General features: G+C 37.3%; 1 protein-coding gene across 1 annotated transcript in view; it reads right to left on the bottom strand.

Annotated features, from left to right (window-relative positions):
* cacna2d4a (calcium channel, voltage-dependent, alpha 2/delta subunit 4a) overlaps nt 1-18,680 on the bottom strand; it is a 305,750-nt gene that overhangs the window by 249,476 nt on the left and 37,594 nt on the right. The window contains exons 10-25 of the mRNA XM_079552553.1: nt 17,547-17,636; nt 16,909-17,022; nt 16,750-16,828; nt 13,416-13,549; nt 11,219-11,296; nt 11,062-11,142; nt 10,873-10,947; nt 9,162-9,248; nt 9,003-9,074; nt 6,683-6,744; nt 6,520-6,587; nt 6,407-6,452; nt 4,302-4,399; nt 4,142-4,235; nt 3,967-4,059; nt 2,087-2,214 (exon numbers count right to left, since the gene is read on the bottom strand). Coding sequence (XP_079408679.1) covers nt 2,087-2,214; nt 3,967-4,059; nt 4,142-4,235; nt 4,302-4,399; nt 6,407-6,452; nt 6,520-6,587; nt 6,683-6,744; nt 9,003-9,074; nt 9,162-9,248; nt 10,873-10,947; nt 11,062-11,142; nt 11,219-11,296; nt 13,416-13,549; nt 16,750-16,828; nt 16,909-17,022; nt 17,547-17,636 — 1,399 coding nt within the window. The remainder of the gene's footprint in view (nt 1-2,086; nt 2,215-3,966; nt 4,060-4,141; nt 4,236-4,301; nt 4,400-6,406; nt 6,453-6,519; nt 6,588-6,682; nt 6,745-9,002; nt 9,075-9,161; nt 9,249-10,872; nt 10,948-11,061; nt 11,143-11,218; nt 11,297-13,415; nt 13,550-16,749; nt 16,829-16,908; nt 17,023-17,546; nt 17,637-18,680) is intronic.

Below are 18,680 nucleotides of genomic sequence, written 5' to 3'. Positions count from 1 at the left end.
GTGACTCTGAAAGTCGTCTCCTCTCAGACTTTTACGCACCAGTTTATTCACATTTCTGTTGCAAAAAGTACCAAGACTGTTCAGATCAGGTTTAGTTTAGCTCCATTTATCCTGCAATCTCACGTTTTTACGTTTCAACCCTGTCCTTTAAAATGAAGGAGAGAAATGATCCCGAGCGAAACCACTGGCCGGACGGTACGGTATTATAATTAGTGAAGCTATTGTTTGTGTAGTGTGGGGGAGGGGATGGAGAAGTCCTTTCACCAGAACAGTTACTCGACTGCACGTGTGGACAAACAATCATGGCAGGAGGACCTAAACACAAAGCGTAGGTCGGTTTGTGTGTGATTGGTTCGCTCTCGTTAGCCCCGCCTCCAGTCTTGATTTGGAAATTACGTCCTATTACCACAGTTCTTGTCTAAAGTCAGTCGGCTCGGTCCCATGAGCGCAAGAAGAAGCTTCTGAAGATAGAAAGAGAAACATCCTCCACTCAAACAACTCAGTCCAATCAACAATGTTTGAAAATCTTCACTTTAGTCTATGTTGTTTCATGCAGAGGCTCTTAAGGAATTCAAGTGATTGTGAGTTTGGTACAACATTAGACTAATCCAAAAAAAGAATGAAGCTGTACAAAAACAAACAAAACCCTCAGAACACTGTAGGGCTGTTCGATTATTGAAAAAATAATAATCACGATTATTTTTGTCATAATTGAAATCACGATTATTCAAACGATTATTTGTTGCCTTTAAAAAAATCCATCAAAAAAAGACAAAATCCAGCAAAAAAGTGACAAAAATCCAGCAAAAAAAAGACAAAAATCCATCAAAAAAGTGACAAAAATCCATCAAAAAAGTGACAAAAATCCATTAAAAAAGTGACAAAAATCCAGCAAAAAAGTGACAAAAATCCAGCAAAAAAGTGTCTAAAATCCATTAAAAAAAGTGACAAAAATCCAGCAAAAAAGTGACAAAAATCCAGCAAAAAAGTGACAAAAATCCATCCAAAAAATGACAAAAATCCAGCAAAAAAGTGACAAAAATCCAGCAAAAAAGTGACAAAAATCCAGCAAAAAAGTGACAAAAATCCAGCAAAAAAGTGACAAAAATCCATCAAAAAAGTGACAAAAATCCATCAAAAAAGTGACAAAAATCCATCAAAAAAGTGACAAAAATCCATCAAAAAAAAGACAAAAATCCATCAAAAAAAGACAAAAATCCATCAAAAAAGTGACAAAAATCCATCAAAAAAGTGACTAAAATCCATCAAAAAAAGACTAAAATCCAGCAAAAAAGTGACAAAAATCCAGCAAAAAAGTGACAAAAATCCAGCAAAAAAGTGACAAAAATCCAGCAAAAAAATGACAAAAATCCATCAAAAAAGTGACAAAAATCCATCAAAAAAAGACAAAAATCCATCAAAAAAGTGACAAAAATCCATCAAAAAAGTGACAAAAATCCATCAAAAAAGTGACAAAAATCCATCAAAAAAGTGACAAAAATCCATTAAAAAAAGACAAAAATCAAGTAAAAAAATGAGAAAAATCCATCAAAAAAGTGACAAAAATCCATCAAAAAAATGACAAAAATCCATCAAAAAAATGACAAAAATCCAGCAAAAAAGTGACAAAAATCCATCAAAAAAGTGACAAAAATCCATCAAAAAAAAGACAAAAATCCATTAAAAAAAAGACAAAAATCAAGTAAAAAAATGAGAAAAATCCATCAAAAAAGTGACAAAAATCCATCAAAAAAATGACAAAAATCCATCAAAAAAATGACAAAAATCCAGCAAAAAAGTGACAAAAATTAGGAAAAAAATGTGAAAAAAACATTGAAAAAAAAAAAAAACATTGAAAAATAAAATTATAATCGATTTTTTGCGATTATGCTAATTTTGGAATCGTTTACTGTTGTAATCGAAATCGTAATCGAATTTCGATTAATTGCACAGCCCTAGAACACGGGGTTAGTTTGATGTTTTTATGTTGGTTTCCCGTGTGTTCCTGCCTGACGTTAACACATTAGTTTAGTAACGTTAATAAACAGTGAGATCAGTTCATCCGGATCCGTCACACAGGCCTCACCTCTCGTGTCCTGTCGGGGCATGTAGTACACGAACTGTCCAGCAGGGTTGTCAGCGGCTCTGCGGTACCACAGCGGGAACTGGTCCAAAGTGAACAGATTCTCCTTGTCTGATGAGGTCAGGAAGGACCTGTGGAGAGGAGGCAAAAATAGGTGAGGACGGAAAACTACCGGAAGAACCGAGCAGGAAACACACGACACACGGTGAACGGGAGGAGAGGAATAATGAGCAATAAACGAAAACTATGAAAACATCACTTTGATCAGATCTGCTATTTCTACATTTCAACAGAAGCTTAAGTCAGATTTGATTATCCCGATGTCCCGTTTATAGATGAATGAGAATTGTCACATAATTAAACAACGAGCATCTAAACCTAAGTAGATCTAGAGACGACTGGCCTGAATGTTATGAGGCAGAGATAAACGTCTAAATTGATTTATTATAATGTTAATATATGGCCTGACCAAAAAATAACGACGCCACAAGAAAACACCTCGGTTGAGCCGCCTGTAGCTTTGATTATAGCTCGCGAGGGCTGCACGATTTTGACAAAAAAACCTAATGCGACTTTCTGGACAAATATCAATAATAAAAAGCTGCAGACGTGGAGCCGAAGCAGATCCACGACGGTGAAGCGGATTCGCTGTGATAGTGCGCCCTCTGCTGGTACGAGCGGATCCACAACAGTAATAACATATTTTTTGACATGACATGATTAGTTTAAAATAAATTAACACAAAACAAAATGCAATTCCAAATGCATGCTTATTTCTCTTAAAGAGGGGGTGTTCTGCTTTTGTCAGTCCCACAGCACCAGTCTATCTCACACTACAATGATGACAAACCTTCTGTCGGTCTGTAAATGCAGTAAATTAGAATAACTGCCTTGTATAAAATGTCTCTCTCAAAATGGCTGTAGTGAATGTCTTGAAATCGGCCTCTGTCTCTTTAAGAACCTCTGAGCCTTTAGACACGCCCCCTCCACACGCTGTCTGTGGCATCAGTGGGGAGGGGGTTCTGCTGAGGAGCAGTGGTCGGTTACTCGGCTGGTGACCAAAGCTCGGAGGCGTCTCCAGGAGGTGGGGGCGTTCCTAGGAGGACTCAGGCAAACCTATCCCTAAAATGGCCGCCATCAGCCAAAAATTCAACAAAAATATGACAAAAATTCAACAAAAATGTGACAAAAATTCAACAAAAATGTGACAAAAATTCAACAAAAATGTGACAAAAATTCAACAAAAATGTGACAAAAATTCAACAAAAATGTGACAAAAATTCAACAGAAAAAATGACAAAAATTCAACAAAAAGTGACAAAAATTAAAACAAAAATGTGACAAAAATTCAACAGAAAAATTACAAAAATTCAACAAAAATTCAACAAAAAAATGACAAAAAAATGACAAAAATTCAACAAAAAAATGACAAAAATGTGACAAAAATTCAACAAAAATTCAACAAAAATTCAACAAAAAGTGACAAAAATTCAACAAAAAAATGACAAAAAAATGACAAAAATTCCACAAAAATTCAACAAAATTTCAACAAAAAAATGACAAAAATTCAACAAAAAGTGACAAAAATTCAACCAAAAAATGACAAAAATTCAACAAAAATTTAACAAAAATGTGACAAAAACCTATCCCTAAAATGGCCGCCATCAGAGTTTTGACAGATGACTCAGAAATACGTGAATGTGCCAAGGCAACACTTCAGTCATGTTTTTAATGAGGGAGTGACAGAATAACATGATGGAAAGCTTGAAAAAGTCCATTTTGCATAACACCCCCCCTTTAAATTAATACAAAAAAGGTGTATTTTGGCCATAATGTTCCGTTTGTAACCGTAGCTCCATAATGCAAACACTTTCTGTACTCACGTGGCAACTCTCTTCTCAACCCCCGTGTACCTCAGGACTCTCATCAGGCCTGAGCGAGTCCCCAGGAAGGCGGTTTCCACTCCTTCATCCACACTTCCAGATCAAGACAAAATCAAACAGTCAACCCCGCGGGACAGGACACATGTAAAAAGGTGTTTTGTGTGTGAATGTTTACCCGGATGCGCTGAGCATGAGCGCGGTCCAGTAGGCTTCCATCGGAGCGGTGACCACGGCGTCGAACAGAGTGTGGGACAGTAACTGTGCATCACCTGGTGGAAAAAGAAATGACTTAAACATACGATCGCGATGTAAAATGTACTGAATAAGTTCCTTACATTCGAGATCGGGCTCTTTCCCGGTGAGGTAGAGCACCACGGCCTGCAGCTGTGTGAGTTTGCGATGGTGCGGGTCGATGTCTGTCTCGCAATACGTCCTACAGATACATTACAATAAAGGTTGAAAATCATATGTGTGAGAACTAATGGACTTTAAAACCTCAAATAAGAGGGATTTCACTTGTCTGACACCCATGGACAATTTAATATTTCTTAATTTGTCAAGTTTTTAAAGTGGACATACAGAATCATGCACATAGGACTGGACAACAAGAACTGAAGCTCCAGCAAAGACTGGACGTTCTCGCCTGTCAGTCCATGGGAGTGGATCCTTCTTGAGGTTCTCTCCAAGGATTCTATTATGTAGGAGGGTCTAAGAATGAGGGACACCCTGGGCATGTTTCCATCAGCTTCAACACGTTAAACACATGTGGGGCTCACATCTATGAACACGGAGGTGAGCTCAGCTCTGACCTGTCACATGACGTATCCAAAGTATGGAGTCTGGTTCAGGGCTTTCTCTTGGAGAGGTCGGAGCTGAGCTGTTGAAGCTAAATGCTAACCGGTAGCATGCTAACGTCTTAAACACTGACTCACTGGTTTCTTCACATAAACGTGCGTCTCTGGGGACGTGTTTTTACTGTTTTCTTCTTGAGCAATGATCACGAGTACAAAAAAATGCCACAGTCGATCAGTTGTGTTTCATTTATATCCTGAGTAGAGAGATTGTTTTGTGTTATATGGTCCTCGGGAACCATAACACTCGCTCAACTGGGGAAAACGACTGAGGAACTCGGTTAGAAACGAGCTTCCCGACTTCTGCACCCGACAGCGTAAATCAGCTGATTTCTTCTTTTATCGTCTAATGTGAGCTTTTTAGTTAAACACTGCTACTTTTTTGAAGTTAGTGTTAGCTGTCGTCATCCTCGTAGTTGCGAGTGAAATGACTGACGTTTAGCTTTTGAGACGCTAAAACATTTAAATGATTAGCTAAGCTAACCGCTAACTAATGATAAAAGTCTGTTTTTATTTGATGACATCAAAATCACACTTTCCCAAATAGAAACAGTGTTAATTTTGACAACACATTTTTATTTAGTTTTAGTCTTTTGACTAAAATGTAATTTAATTTTAGAGATTTAGTCGAAAAAATCTTTTCAATTTTAGTCTAGTTTTAGTCGACTAAAATTGCATGTCAATTTAGTCGACTACATTTAAGACTAATTTAGTCGACTTTGCATTGATAATATTGATTCTAATCATATTTAATGTTGTGCCTCTGCTTCATGTTTCTGCTCCACATGAACAAAGCTCAGAGCTGATCCTTTGGCAGAGGATTTACATGATCTGAGGCTCTTTCAGACGCTCAATACAAGTTTGGATGATTTTAGTCTCTCCTTTTCATTTTTATTTAGTCTGATTTTAGTCGACTCAAACATCTGGACATTTTAGTCACAGTTTTAGTCTCATGAGAAACTTTTAATTTAGTTTTAGTCCAATTTTAGTCACAAAAATATCACTTTGACTAAAATTAAGACTAAATATTTTAGTCGACGACATTAACACTGGATAGAAACCACATGAACACAAACCAACTGGGGAAACCAACTAGTGCTGCAAAATTCTGCTTTGGGATTCAAAATGGCCACCACAACAAAGGTCACGTGACTGAAAGACATGTATTATAATGACATAAATGTTAATCTAATCCAAAATACAACCAATATGAGAAAAAAAAATATGATACATTTTTTCCATATCAGAATCAGAATCGGTTTTAGTGCCATTTTTAGTGAAAAACTTCACAACGAGGACTTTTCTTCAGTGCATTCGTGCAGTATGAGCGCACGAAAGCATCAAGCCCTGTGATTTGAACCTGAAATGCTGATTTTGACGACTCCTCCTCCTGTTTTATGCAGAACACAGACCTACTACATTTCCAACGACACAACTGAATCTACGAAGTGCAGGACGAAGCGCTGAGCTGTCATCAATACTGTGGAGTTTGCAATTTAAAGTAATAACTGTCAGGGTGATCGAGGTGTGTTTTCATTAACGCGCACTGTCCCGAGGAAACAAACAGATCAACAAATAAATAAACTGACCACTCGCTGGCGATGGTGAGGTCAGGGCCATCCAAGTCATGAAGGCCTAGAAAACAATTCAAACACATAAGAAAATATATAACAGGACTTAATTTATTTGTTATTTTTCTTACCTTCTTCAATAGAAACATTTCCAAAGAACATGTACTGTCCATGTCCCTCCGTTAGAACCACACCCAAACTGTAACACATGCATCAGATTATTATAATGTTTCCATCTTGGTTTATTCATCATTTTTACTACATTTTTTGTGTGAAAAGTGTAAAAAGCTGGACCTGAAGGGTGTCTCGTTGATGACCGTGTAGTAGTAGTTATTCCGGAGAAACATCACCCTCAGCTGCAAGAAAAATGAACGTTAATAAAGACGTAGAACACAGCTTTATTAATGCTTGAAACTAGGGCTGCTCGATTATTGAAAAAATAATAATCACGATTATTTTTGTCATAATTGAAATCACGATTATTCAAACGATTATTTGTTGCCTTTAAAAAAATCCAGCAAAAAAAAGAGACAAAAATCCAGCAAAAAGTGACAAAAATCCAGCAAAAAAAAAGACAAAAATCCAGCAAAAAAGTGACAAAAATCCAGCAAAAAAAAGACAAAAATCCAGCAAAAAAGTGACAAAAATCCATCAAAAAAGTGACAAAAATCCAGCAAAAAAAGACAAAAATCCAGCAAAAAAATGACAAAAATCCACCAAAAAATGACAAAAATCCACCAAAAAATGACAAAAATCCATCAAAAAAAATGACAAAAATCCATCAAAAAAGTGACAAAAATCCATCAAAAAAGTGACAAAAATCCATCAAAAAAGTGACAAAAATCCATCAAAAAAGTGACAAAAATCCATCAAAAAAAGACAAAAATCCAGCAAAAAAAGACAAAAATCCATCAAAAAAGTGACAAAAATCCAGCAAAAAAAGACAAAAATCCAGCAAAAAAGTGACAAAAATCCAGCAAAAAAGTTACAAAAATCCATCAAAAAAGTGACAAAAATCCAGCAAAAAAAGACAAAAATCCAGCAAAAAAGTGACAAAAATCCAGCAAAAAAGTGACAAAAATCCATCAAAAAAAGACAAAAATCCAGCAAAAAAGTGACAAAAATCCAGCAAAAAAGTGACAAAAATCCAGCAAAAATAGTGACAAAAATCCATCACAAAAGTGACAAAAATCCATCAAAAAAGTGACAAAAATCCATCAAAAAAAGACAAAAATCCAGCAAAAAAGTGACAAAAATCCAGCAAAAAAGACAAAAATCCATTAAAAAAAGTGACAAAAATCCAGCAAAAAAGTGACAAAAATCCAGCAAAAAAAGAAAAAAATCCAGCAAAAAAGTGACAAAAATTCATCAAAAAAGTGACAAAAATCCAGCAAAAAAGTGACAAAAATCCATCAAAAAAATGACAAAAATCCAGCAAAAAAGTGACAAAAATCCAGCAAAAAAAATGACAAAAATCCAGCAAAAAAGTGACAAAAATCCAGCAAAAAAGTGACAAAAATCCAGCAAAAAAGTGACAAAAATCCAGCAAAAAGTGACAAAAATCCAGCAAAAAAGTGACAAAATCCAGCAAAAAAGTGACAAAAATCCAGCAAAAAAGTGACAAAAATCCAGCAAAAAAGTGACAAAAATCCATTAAAAAAAATGACAAAAATCCAGCAAAAAAGTGACAAAAATCCAGCAAAAAAAATGACAAAAATCCATCAAAAAAGTGACAAAAATCCATCAAAAAAGTGACAAAAATCCAGCAAAAAAAGAAAAAAATCCAGCAAAAAAGTGACAAAAATCCACCAAAAAATGACAAAAATCCAGCAAAAAAATGACAAAAATCCATTAAAAAAAGTGACAAAAATCCAGCAAAAAAAATGACAAAAATCCAGCAAAAAAGTGACAAAAATCCAGCAAAAAAGTGACAAAAATCCAGCAAAAAAAGAAAAAAATCCAGCAAAAAAGTGACAAAAATCCAGCAAAAAAGTGACAAAAATCCATAAAAAAAAATGACAAAAATCCATCAAAAAAGTGACAAAAATCCAGCAAAAAAGTGACAAAAATCCATCAAAAAAGTGACAAAAATCCAGCAAAAAAGTGAAAAAAATCTAGCAAAAAAGTGACAAAAATCCAACAAAAAAGTGACAAAAATCCATAAAAAAAGTGACAAAAATCCAGCAAAAAAAGAAAAAAATCCAGCAAAAAAGTGACAAAAATCCATCAAAAAAAATGACAAAAATCCAGCAAAAAAGTGACAAAAATCCAGCAAAAAAGTGACAAAAATCCAGCAAAAAAGTGACAAAAATCCAGCAAAAAAGTGAAAAAATCCAGCAAAAAAGTGACAAAAATCCATAAAAAAAGTGACAAAAATCCAGCAAAAAAAGAAAAAAATCCAGCAAAAAAGTGACAAAAATCCAGCAAAAAAGTGACAAAAATCCAGCAAAAAAGTGACAAAAATCAAAAAATGTAAAATTTGAAAAAAAAAAAAAAAAAAATTGAAAAAAAAAATTGAAAATCGATTTTTTGCCATTATGCTAATTTTGTAATCGTTTACTGTTGTAATCGAATTTCGATTAATTGCACAGCCCTACTTGAAACACAGACTTGCCCCTTTATCCACAGAAGCTTTCACATCTAAAGTTAAGCTCCCAGTTTCTCCTTTCACCATGGACGTCCTGAGCTGAAAAACAAAGATGGAGGGATGGATTCGGACGCCGGGTTCATAAAGGCGAAGGTAAACACACAAAACACGGCAGTTGTGACTCACCAGCTCGTCAGCGTCCTCCCATTCTACCTCCAATATATCCACGCTGTTATAATTGGGTTTTGGCTTGAGCTTCTTTCCCTCCTTGTACTGGAAAATACAAAGAAGAAGAAAAGCCGTCCCGACCGAGAATCAGTGAGAATCAGCGAGGAATAATGACAGTTTGTATTATTTGTTAAGGGTTCTGTTTGGAATATGAATGTGCTGATCGTCAATAAAATATGTGAAAAGGTTGGAATGTGCAACAAACAACAAACTGATCTTTAGAGAAACACAATTTTCTACAGTTTTTTTTGCCATTTTCTGGTGGAATATGAACTTATTTATCACATGAATAAAGTCAAGTGTAAATCTGGTCCAAATGGATATTTTCTCACAGCAGATTGTTCAGTAGAAGTGAAAAAACGGCAGTCATAGCAAACACTAGCTAACCGTTAGCGTTAGCCCGATGCTAACATGTAGCATCAAGTTAGCATTCTCTGTTATTTATGTATCTATGGGCTGTTGAACCACTTTGCTCCTCTCCATGTCTTTGTGTCTTTAATTAGTAGAAAACTATATTTGTAATTCAGCGTTTGTTAAAGTAGATTTTTTGAATAATTAGAGAAAGTTTGATTTTTCTCAAAATTGTTTTCCCCCTTAACTGTTTTCAAACATGACCATATATGGGCGATTCCTCTGTATCTATTGCTGGGTTGCAGGTTCTAGAATGTGATGATGTCACACGGCCCAGTGGGGGAGGAGCCAGTTTTTCCTATTAACAGCATTACACTTTCATAAGTCGTAGCTAAAAAGAAAATGTTTGAATTACAAAAATGATCATTAATATCAGTCACTGGGTCCATGATCTCTCTGTACAAGACCAAAATTTTCCTCAAAAACTAAATTATTTTTACTCCATACAATTGCTGGGCTGCAGGTGACATCACAGCGTTCTAAAGGCCTATACTATTATATAGAGGAAAAAATATTTTGTTTTTGAGGAAATGTTTGGTCTTGTACAGAGAGATCATGGACCCAGTGACTGATATTAATGATATTTTTTTTAATTCATATATTTTCTTTTTAGCTGCGACTTGTGAAAGTGTAACGCTGTTAATAGGAAAAACTGGCTCCTCCCCCCGTTGGGTCCAATGACATCATCATATTCTAGAACCTGCAACCCAGCAATAGATAAAGACGGCATCTCTGGAATCAATAGATAGATTTCATAATAGATAATAGATAATAGATTCCAATAGAAATGTAAAGCTCATATGTTATTAACAGTAGCTAACCTAGCTGCTCACTCTCCTCTACAAACATTTAGCAAACACTAAATCCATCTCATACGTTCCTGTCAGTCACTAATGACGCCTTTATCTGATTCAGCTGTGTCAGGCGTTGCTATGGCGACGCCACAGCGGAGTGACATCCCAGTGATTTAACTACCGGACTACGTGTGCGGTTATACCAAAATAATGCACCAGCCAATCAGAATCCAGTATTCACCCAGACCATGGTATATTAATGCTTAATCAGCGCACCTTAATATGAAGCATTACCAATTTTTGTGTTAAATGATACTGGAGGAAAGCATTTGTGTTTTCTGTTTTGTTTTTTTGGGGGGGATTTTTTGGTAAATTGTAAAATTAAACTCTCTCCCTGGGGCGCAGTTTGAGAACTTTAAATAGAGGCTTATTTTCTATGGCAGTGCTGATGTTTTCTGACTTACCAGAGGCCGGAGGTCCGGGTGGGACAAGATGTAGCCGTTGTTGGTGATGAGATAAGCGTAACCGTGGACTCCAAGCTGAGAGAGAGACATTTAAAGCAAATCTCTAATAAAGTAAACTTGCATCATGTGCCACGAACAGATAAATAAGCAGAAACTAAACTTTCACAGTAAATCACAGGAAGTGTTTACCTTGTATCTTAATGCGAGTCTCATTAGTTCTTTAAGAGCCACGTCCGTCCCCACCACACCCAGCAAAATGCCATGAGACAACTGGGAGAAACACATTAAACACACACAATATTGAACGGGTACGACAGGTTGAGCAGATCAGATCAACAATACTCACCGTCTCTTCCTTCTTGCTAAAAACAGGCATAGCCACGGAGGTCATGAGGAGGAGGTTTTGTGCTTGAGTGTTGAAAAGCTGAAATAACAAAAAATAAAAGTACAAATGCTGCAGCTGTGAGGCCAAACTGTGGGAGATCATATTTACAGGAGAACGTCTATTACTCCTCAATAAAATGTCCAAGCATATTGTCTAACCACAACGATAACGCTTTAGAAAACAGCCCGCGTTCCAGGTGTAAGTGCGGAGTAGCAAGAAAGTAATGACACGTGTAAGTACAGGTACTCTTAAAGGAACAGGCCAGCGTTTTTCCACACTGAGATATGTTCTTACCTGAGCTGTGACGAGTTCTGTAGGACCTGTCTGATCTTCAGTCACGTAAACACAGCGCAGACGGCGTTAGCATTTAGCCTCTCCCTCTCTCCTCTATAGCTCCAAAACAGGTCAAGATAGAAGCTACCAAGCTCTTCCACGTTTTCACTATTTAAATATGGTTACGTGAAGTGTTCCACTACAAAGTATAATTACACACAATTAAACAATGTGGGTTTTCTAAGCGGATAAAAGGGGGGACTATATTGTAAGGCGTAATAATACCAGGAGTAGTTCGAAATCCGCGCAGTAATCTTCACTTTACTGCGCGGATGCCAAACTACTCCTGGTATTATTACTACGTTATGTGATTTGACAAAATGTAAAAAAAAAAGACAAAAAATGTATAATAAATCGATGAAAAAAATGACAAAAAATGACAAAAAATGACAAAAAAAATGACAAAATGTGACGAAAAAATGACAAAAAAATGACAAAAAAAATGACAATTTTTTTTTCAAAATGTGATGAAAATTTGACAAAAAATTGACAGAAAATTGACAAAAAAATGACAAAAAATTATAAAAAAAAATGACAAAAAAATGACAAAAAAATGACAAAAAAAATGACAAAAAAAATGACAAAAAAATGACAAAAAAATGACAAAAAAATGACAAAAAAAATGACAAAATGTGACAAAAAAATTACAAAAAATTGATAAAAAAGCGACGAAAAAATGACAAAAAAATGACAAAAAAATTACAATTTTTTTTTCAAAATGTGAAAAAAGTGACAAAAATCCATAAAAAAAGTATTGCAGAGGTTAAACTTTCTTAACTTTGAAAATTTTATAAAATTCTGTAACTTAAAATGAATGTACAAATGTCTGCACAGCCCCTGATGTTCTCAGACGGCTCATAGTTCCACTTGGATCAGTGGCTCCATCACACGAGGAGCTGCTGATGGAAATGTGAAAGTACCCGTTAGAAAAAAGACCTTTGGACAGTCGGCTTTTACCGTCCAGGAGCTAAACTCTGGAACTCTTTGCCTCCTGAGCTGAAACAGGACTTAGATCTGGGGGCTTTTAAAAATGAACTAAAGCGTATTTTAAAAAGAGATCATTTTTAGTCTGCACTCAATGCACTTCCTCTGTGTAATGTCAGAATTAATTAATTAATGTTACTGTAAATGTATTTTTTGTACTTTCTGTGTGAATTTGAAAAGACATTCTAGGGACGGACATTGCAAATTAGCCTTGGCTGTAAATGTTGTAGTGCAGTACATGTTTATTGTTCACACATGTCCCTTTCAAATAAATAAATAAATAAATAAATAAATAAAATAAAAAAAGTGTAATGACTTTCTTGTTACCTGTACTCACACCTGGAACGTGGGCTGTATCCTAAACCGTCACCACCACAACAATCACAACGACTCATCACTAAAATCCCTCTAAACTTAGTCTACGCGGGACTCGGGACATCTGCTTCTACAGACCCGGCGCTTTTACCTCGGCTTTGTTTGGAAGCTGACGGTGGGAGTCGACAAACGGAACAAACAACAAAGGCATGTAATTGATGAAACACAATGTGCAAAACCAGAAACTGTGAAAAGCAGAACGGCCTGAGCAGGATCGTCTGGAGTAGAGCTCAGTGGTTTGGAAATCTGTGCTTGGCCGCTCGTACTGCAGATTTGTGTGGAGAGGCAGAATTTGGCATACGGCAACGTTCACACTGGCTTTGTCTTTCAAAAACGCTTTATTTCACACCGTTCCTCACCTCTTTATCGCTGTCCAGTCAGAACTGTGTCTTTTTTTAATGGTTTTATGTTGGTAAAAATATTCTCCAAAAGTGTTAAGCAGAGCAAATCTAATGGACGCACTGACCACACTGTCCATGTAGGCTTCGGTCCAGATGATGTCGTGGTCGTGGTTGATCACCATCGGCCGACTCAGCACGTGGAGATATTCCATCACGTTCTCCTGGACGTCAGCCAGCGTGGAAACATGCGTGTAATACCCTGGGAACAAACGTGTGTATCACTTTGATGGCACAGACAGTGTTAATGTCGTCGACTAAAATATTTAGTCTTAATTTTAGTCAAAGTGATGTTTTTGTGACTAAAATTGGACTAAAACTAAATTAAGAGTTTCTCATGAGACTAAAACTGTGACTAAAATGTCCAGATATTTGAGTCGACTAAAATCAGACTAAATGAAAATGAAAAGGAGAGACTAAAATCATCCAAACTTGTATTGAGCGTCTGAAAGAGCCTCAGATCATGTAAATTCTCTGTTAAAGGATCAGCTCTGAGCTTTGTTCATGTGGAGCAGCTCCATGAAGCAGAGGAACAACATTAAATATGATTAGAATACATATTATCAATGCAAAGTCCACTCAATTAGTCTTAATTTTAGTCGACTAAAACTAGACTAAAATTGAAAAGATTTTTTAGACTAAATCTCAACTAAAATGACATTACATTTTAGTCAAAACACTAAAACTAAAATAAAATACGTTGTCAAAATTAACACTGGACACAGAAAGTCTCTTAGTGCCCTTGTCCTCCTAACTGGTGGGATTGGACCCAAAAGAGTCACATGACCATTTTCAGCTGGACATGGGCTTCAGATCACAGATACAGACGCATCTCGTCCTAGAAGGGGGCGTGGCCTCGCTGAGGGGAAAACAGAACCTTTTTGGAAACATGATTTTTCCCTCTTTTTAGCCATTATCTGGTGGAATATGAACTTATTTATCACATAAGTAAAGTCAAGTCTAAATCAGGTCCATATGAATATTTATTCAGTGTTCAGTAGAAGCGAACAAACGGCAGTTGTAGCTAGCGTTAGCATTAGCACGTAATTTACCCGTTTCTTTATTCTTAGAACGAAACAGGGGGCAGACGCATCCTCTTTGGTCAGCAGGTCGTGTGTGTGTGTAATGTAATAAGATTAGATAAGATAAGATACAGACGCATCTCGTCATAGAAGGGGGCGTGGCCTCGCCGAGGGGGAAAATAGAATCTTTAGAGCAGGGGTCACCAACGTGGTGCCCGCGGGCTCCCAGGGGCCCTTTAGGGCATGTCCAGTAGCCCTTGGGACTTTTTCTAAAGTGTAAAACACTTCATTTTCTTGAATCTAATTCTTAAAATTACAGTTATTTCAGTTCTTGTGACTCAGTATGAGTTTAAAATAAAGCTATTTTAATATAATATGGGGTCAATATCCTATAAGTGAACAGTGTACGTTTAAGTCTTTAGGATTTGTTTTAACTGGTCGCCCTCGAACTACTTAATGCTCTTAAAGTAGCTCAGCTGAAATAAGGCTGGTGACCCTTGCTTTAGAGAAACACAATTTTTCACTCTTTTTAACCATTTTCTAGTGGAATATGAACTTATTTATCACATAAAGAAAGTCAAGTGTAAATCAGGCCCATATGGATATTTTCCCACTAACCATTAGCATTAGCCCGATGCAAACATGTAGCATCATGTTAGCATTCTCTGTTATTTATGTATTTATGGGCTGTTGAACCACTTTGCTCCTCCCCATGTCTTTGTATCTTTATTTAGTAGAAACTATATTCCTAATTCAGCGTTTGTTAAAGTAGTTTTTGAATAATTAGAGAAAGTTTAGATTTTTCTCCAAATTGTGATCCCCCTTAACTGTTTTCAAACATGACCATATATGGGCGAATCCAGTCTGTATCTATAGCCTTTATTGATCTCACAACGGAGAGATAATAAAAGGTACAGTGTGTGCGCCTGTGTTGTTGTTCGGGGCAGTGATGATATGAGCCGTATCAGCTTTGTACGATATTATGGTTTTGAGAATCTGGCAACCCTGATGGTTTGCCACCTGTCCGAGTTATTTCGTTTGAAATAACTGAGTGCTTTTGGACCCAGGTGCATTGTAGCTTCTGCTAATTCACTCCCTCTCACACTGATATTTACGAGCTTAGGAAACATGGACAACTTCAAGCTGACACAAACAGTCTATAATATTTTTTGATGGATGCTAGAAAGAGGAATTGGATATTCTCTTACAAAGGCGTTTAAAATAATGTAAGCAGTTAAAGCATTAAAACTATGTGTGTTTCTCCTTCAGGGGGCGGTCCCAGTGTAAAGGTTTTAAACTACCCCCCATTTCAGGCTACCCCCCGGTAATTTGAAATCAGTTTCAAGTTACCCCTGGGGGTAAGATGAACACGATTTCAAGCTACCCCCCCTGATTTCAGACTACCCCCCTCTCAACTGCTTTCTTCATCCATAAAATACCTTACAGGAACCGCGGTTGGAGCCGTAACCTAAAGGATAGTGGAGTTTACGAGCTAAAGCTAACCTTACCTTAGCCCTAAACTTAAGGAAAGTGGAGTTTACGAGCTAAAGCTAACCTTACCTTAGCCCTAACCTTAAGGATAGTGGAGTTTACGAACTAAAGCTAACCTTACCTTAGCCCTAAACTTAAGGATAGTGGAGTTTACGGGCTAAAGCTAACCTTACCTTAGCCCTAAACTTAAGGAAAGTGGAGTTTACGAGCTAAAGCTAACCTTACCTTAGCCCTAACCTTAAGGATAGTGGAGTTTACGAACTAAAGCTAACCTTACCTTAGCCCTAAACTTAAGGATAGTGGAGTTTACGAGCTAAAGCTAACCTTACCTTAGCCCTAACCTTAAGGATAGTGGAGTTTACGAACTAAAGCTAACCTTACCTTAGCCCTAAACTTAAGGATAGTGGAGTTTACGAGCTAAAGCTAACCTTACCTTAGCCCTAACCTTAAGGATAGTGGAGTTTACGAACTAAAGCTAACCTTACCTTAGCCCTAAACTTAAGGATAGTGGAGTTTACGAGCTAAAGCTAACCTTAGCTTAGCCCAAAACTTAAGGATAGTGGAGTTTACGAACTAAAGCTAACCTTACCAGATGAAAAGTTACTAGAGTTGTAGCTATTATTAGCAATTAACATCCGGGCATTTTCTATTTAACGCAACCGTGCCAAACAAACAATACATATTGCGGCGGGGGTAATCTGAAATCAATTTCAAAGTACCGGGGGGTAAGGTGAATGGGGGGTAGTTTGAAATCGCTACACCGGCTCTCCTGTGGCGAATCAGCGCTTGGCAGTCGGTTGATGTCACATTTTAGTAAGAGCTCGTGTGGACTCAGTATCGGGCGGAGTTAGAGGAAAAAGGGGACGGTTAGGATTATTTTAAGACCTACCCTTGTTGTTGCAGGCGATCCATTTAACGTTTTCAGCAAACGTCACTTCTCTCCCGATGAGGTACGTGAAAACCCGGACCTGGAGGAGAAAAAAAAAAGAGACGATAATAAACAGTACACGCATACGGTGAGATCAGTGAGTGTTACTCTCGGACTGACCCGTTTGTCGGGCCAGTTAAACTCCTCAAACACATCCTCGAAGTCCTCCATGGCTCCGTCCGTGATGAGCATGATGGCCTGGTTACACAGACTGCCCTGGCCCATGGCGGTGGCCTGTGGGAGCACATTGTCACGGCTCTGTCAGGTTCAGTTCCCCCTTGATTCTGCTCGGTGTTCTTGTCCTTAAGTGTTTTATTTTGACTTGTCTGTTCTGTCCTTGTGATTTTGCTTTGTTTCCTCTTTGTCGATCACCTGCCCCGCCCTGATGTGTGCCACGCCGACATTGTTAATGATTGGAAGAGGGCGGTGACGGCTCTTGGTGCGTGATTGAACCGATATTGGGTAAAATCGGGATATTATCGGCCCAGACGGTTCTTCTTTTGAAAAGAAGATTTTGACTCTTTTCAAGAAGCTTTTTGATTTGGGTAAAGCCGAACTGGAGAAAATGTGCTTGGTTTAAGTGGGGGTTAAGCGAGGATACATGTCATTTGTTGCCTTTCCAAAGTTATTTAGCTGATGGACGCTCGGGTGTTTAGACAGGATTGAGAAGGTGGTGGGAATCATGGGCTCCATCGTGGGCTCGTTCTCTCCTCGTATGTGATTCAGACGCTCAGTGTGAGTCGGTGCTTAAAACGAACCTCGTTAAGGATCTTGAAAGACTCCTTCATGGCCTTGGTGACTTTGCCCTCGCCTTTAACGTGGAGCTCATCCACCAGTATTTTGAAATGCTGCAGGAAAACACAAGAACAAAGACGACAATAAATACTCAGATATGTGATGTTGATGCTGATGCAGACGAGGGACAATGACTGAACATACACTGGGGTGCAAATGTTTTTCATACTGTGCACCTGCTAAAGATGTCTAACAACACACCGACAAAATCTAAATACTAGATTGAGACAGGTTGAAATGTTTGGTTTCATTTTTGTGATATATAACTTACAAAGATGTTTTCAAAGGAAATGTATGTGTGATTTTTGAAGCTCTCTGATGAACAGAAGTGAAATAAAGGACTCAAAAACTTGTGAAATGTCACGATCTGGACATTTTATATATATTATTGCATTTCTTTTGGTGTTAGTCTGAGGGGGCGTGGTGTTGTGTAGCGAACAACTGTAAAGCAGACACTTCTCTCTCACTCTCTTGAGCATGTTTGACAAAGCAGAGGCTTCTCATTTACAGATCAAAACAGTGCAGATTTTACCGTTTCTCTGAGTTTTTAAATGGTTCAAATCAGTCCAAGTACGGCTGAGAAACATCCTGTTAAAGTCTTCAATCCAAGAACCAGGATGTTTAAATGCACACGCCATAAAAAGAGATCGATAACACGAGGTGTTTCAAAACGTGTCAACAATGTTGTCCTTGAAAATTGACTAGAAACAAATATATTTAGGCATTTGCCTCTTCACATAACGTTAGTGTCCGTCCAGAGAGGAGTTGATCAGAAAGGAGAGTGTTTCATAAAACACTAATTATCTCCAAATCTACAAAAAAATCTGTGATTTTGATCAAAATTAGCCTCTGCCTGGCTTATTTTTCTCAGGAACCGAGGCACATAGAATTAAACTGTTTTCACCTATGGAGAGCTTAGAGTATCGTCTTTCAAACGAGCCCCAGCCTGTGTCCACAGCTATAACACAGAATACGCTGTGGTGCTACAAATATCATGAAAAATGGTCTGGATTGTTGGCACTCTACAGCTAAATCCCCAAAACAGAGCGGCCTCAATGTGTTGAACGGAAAAATAAATCTGTAAACATTCAAATATT

The sequence above is a fragment of the Gobius niger genome (genome assembly GCF_951799975.1).
Source record: "Gobius niger genome assembly, chromosome: 2".
Classification (NCBI taxonomy): domain Eukaryota; kingdom Metazoa; phylum Chordata; class Actinopteri; order Gobiiformes; family Gobiidae; genus Gobius; species Gobius niger.
This window is presented reverse-complemented; position numbering and strand designations above follow the sequence as displayed.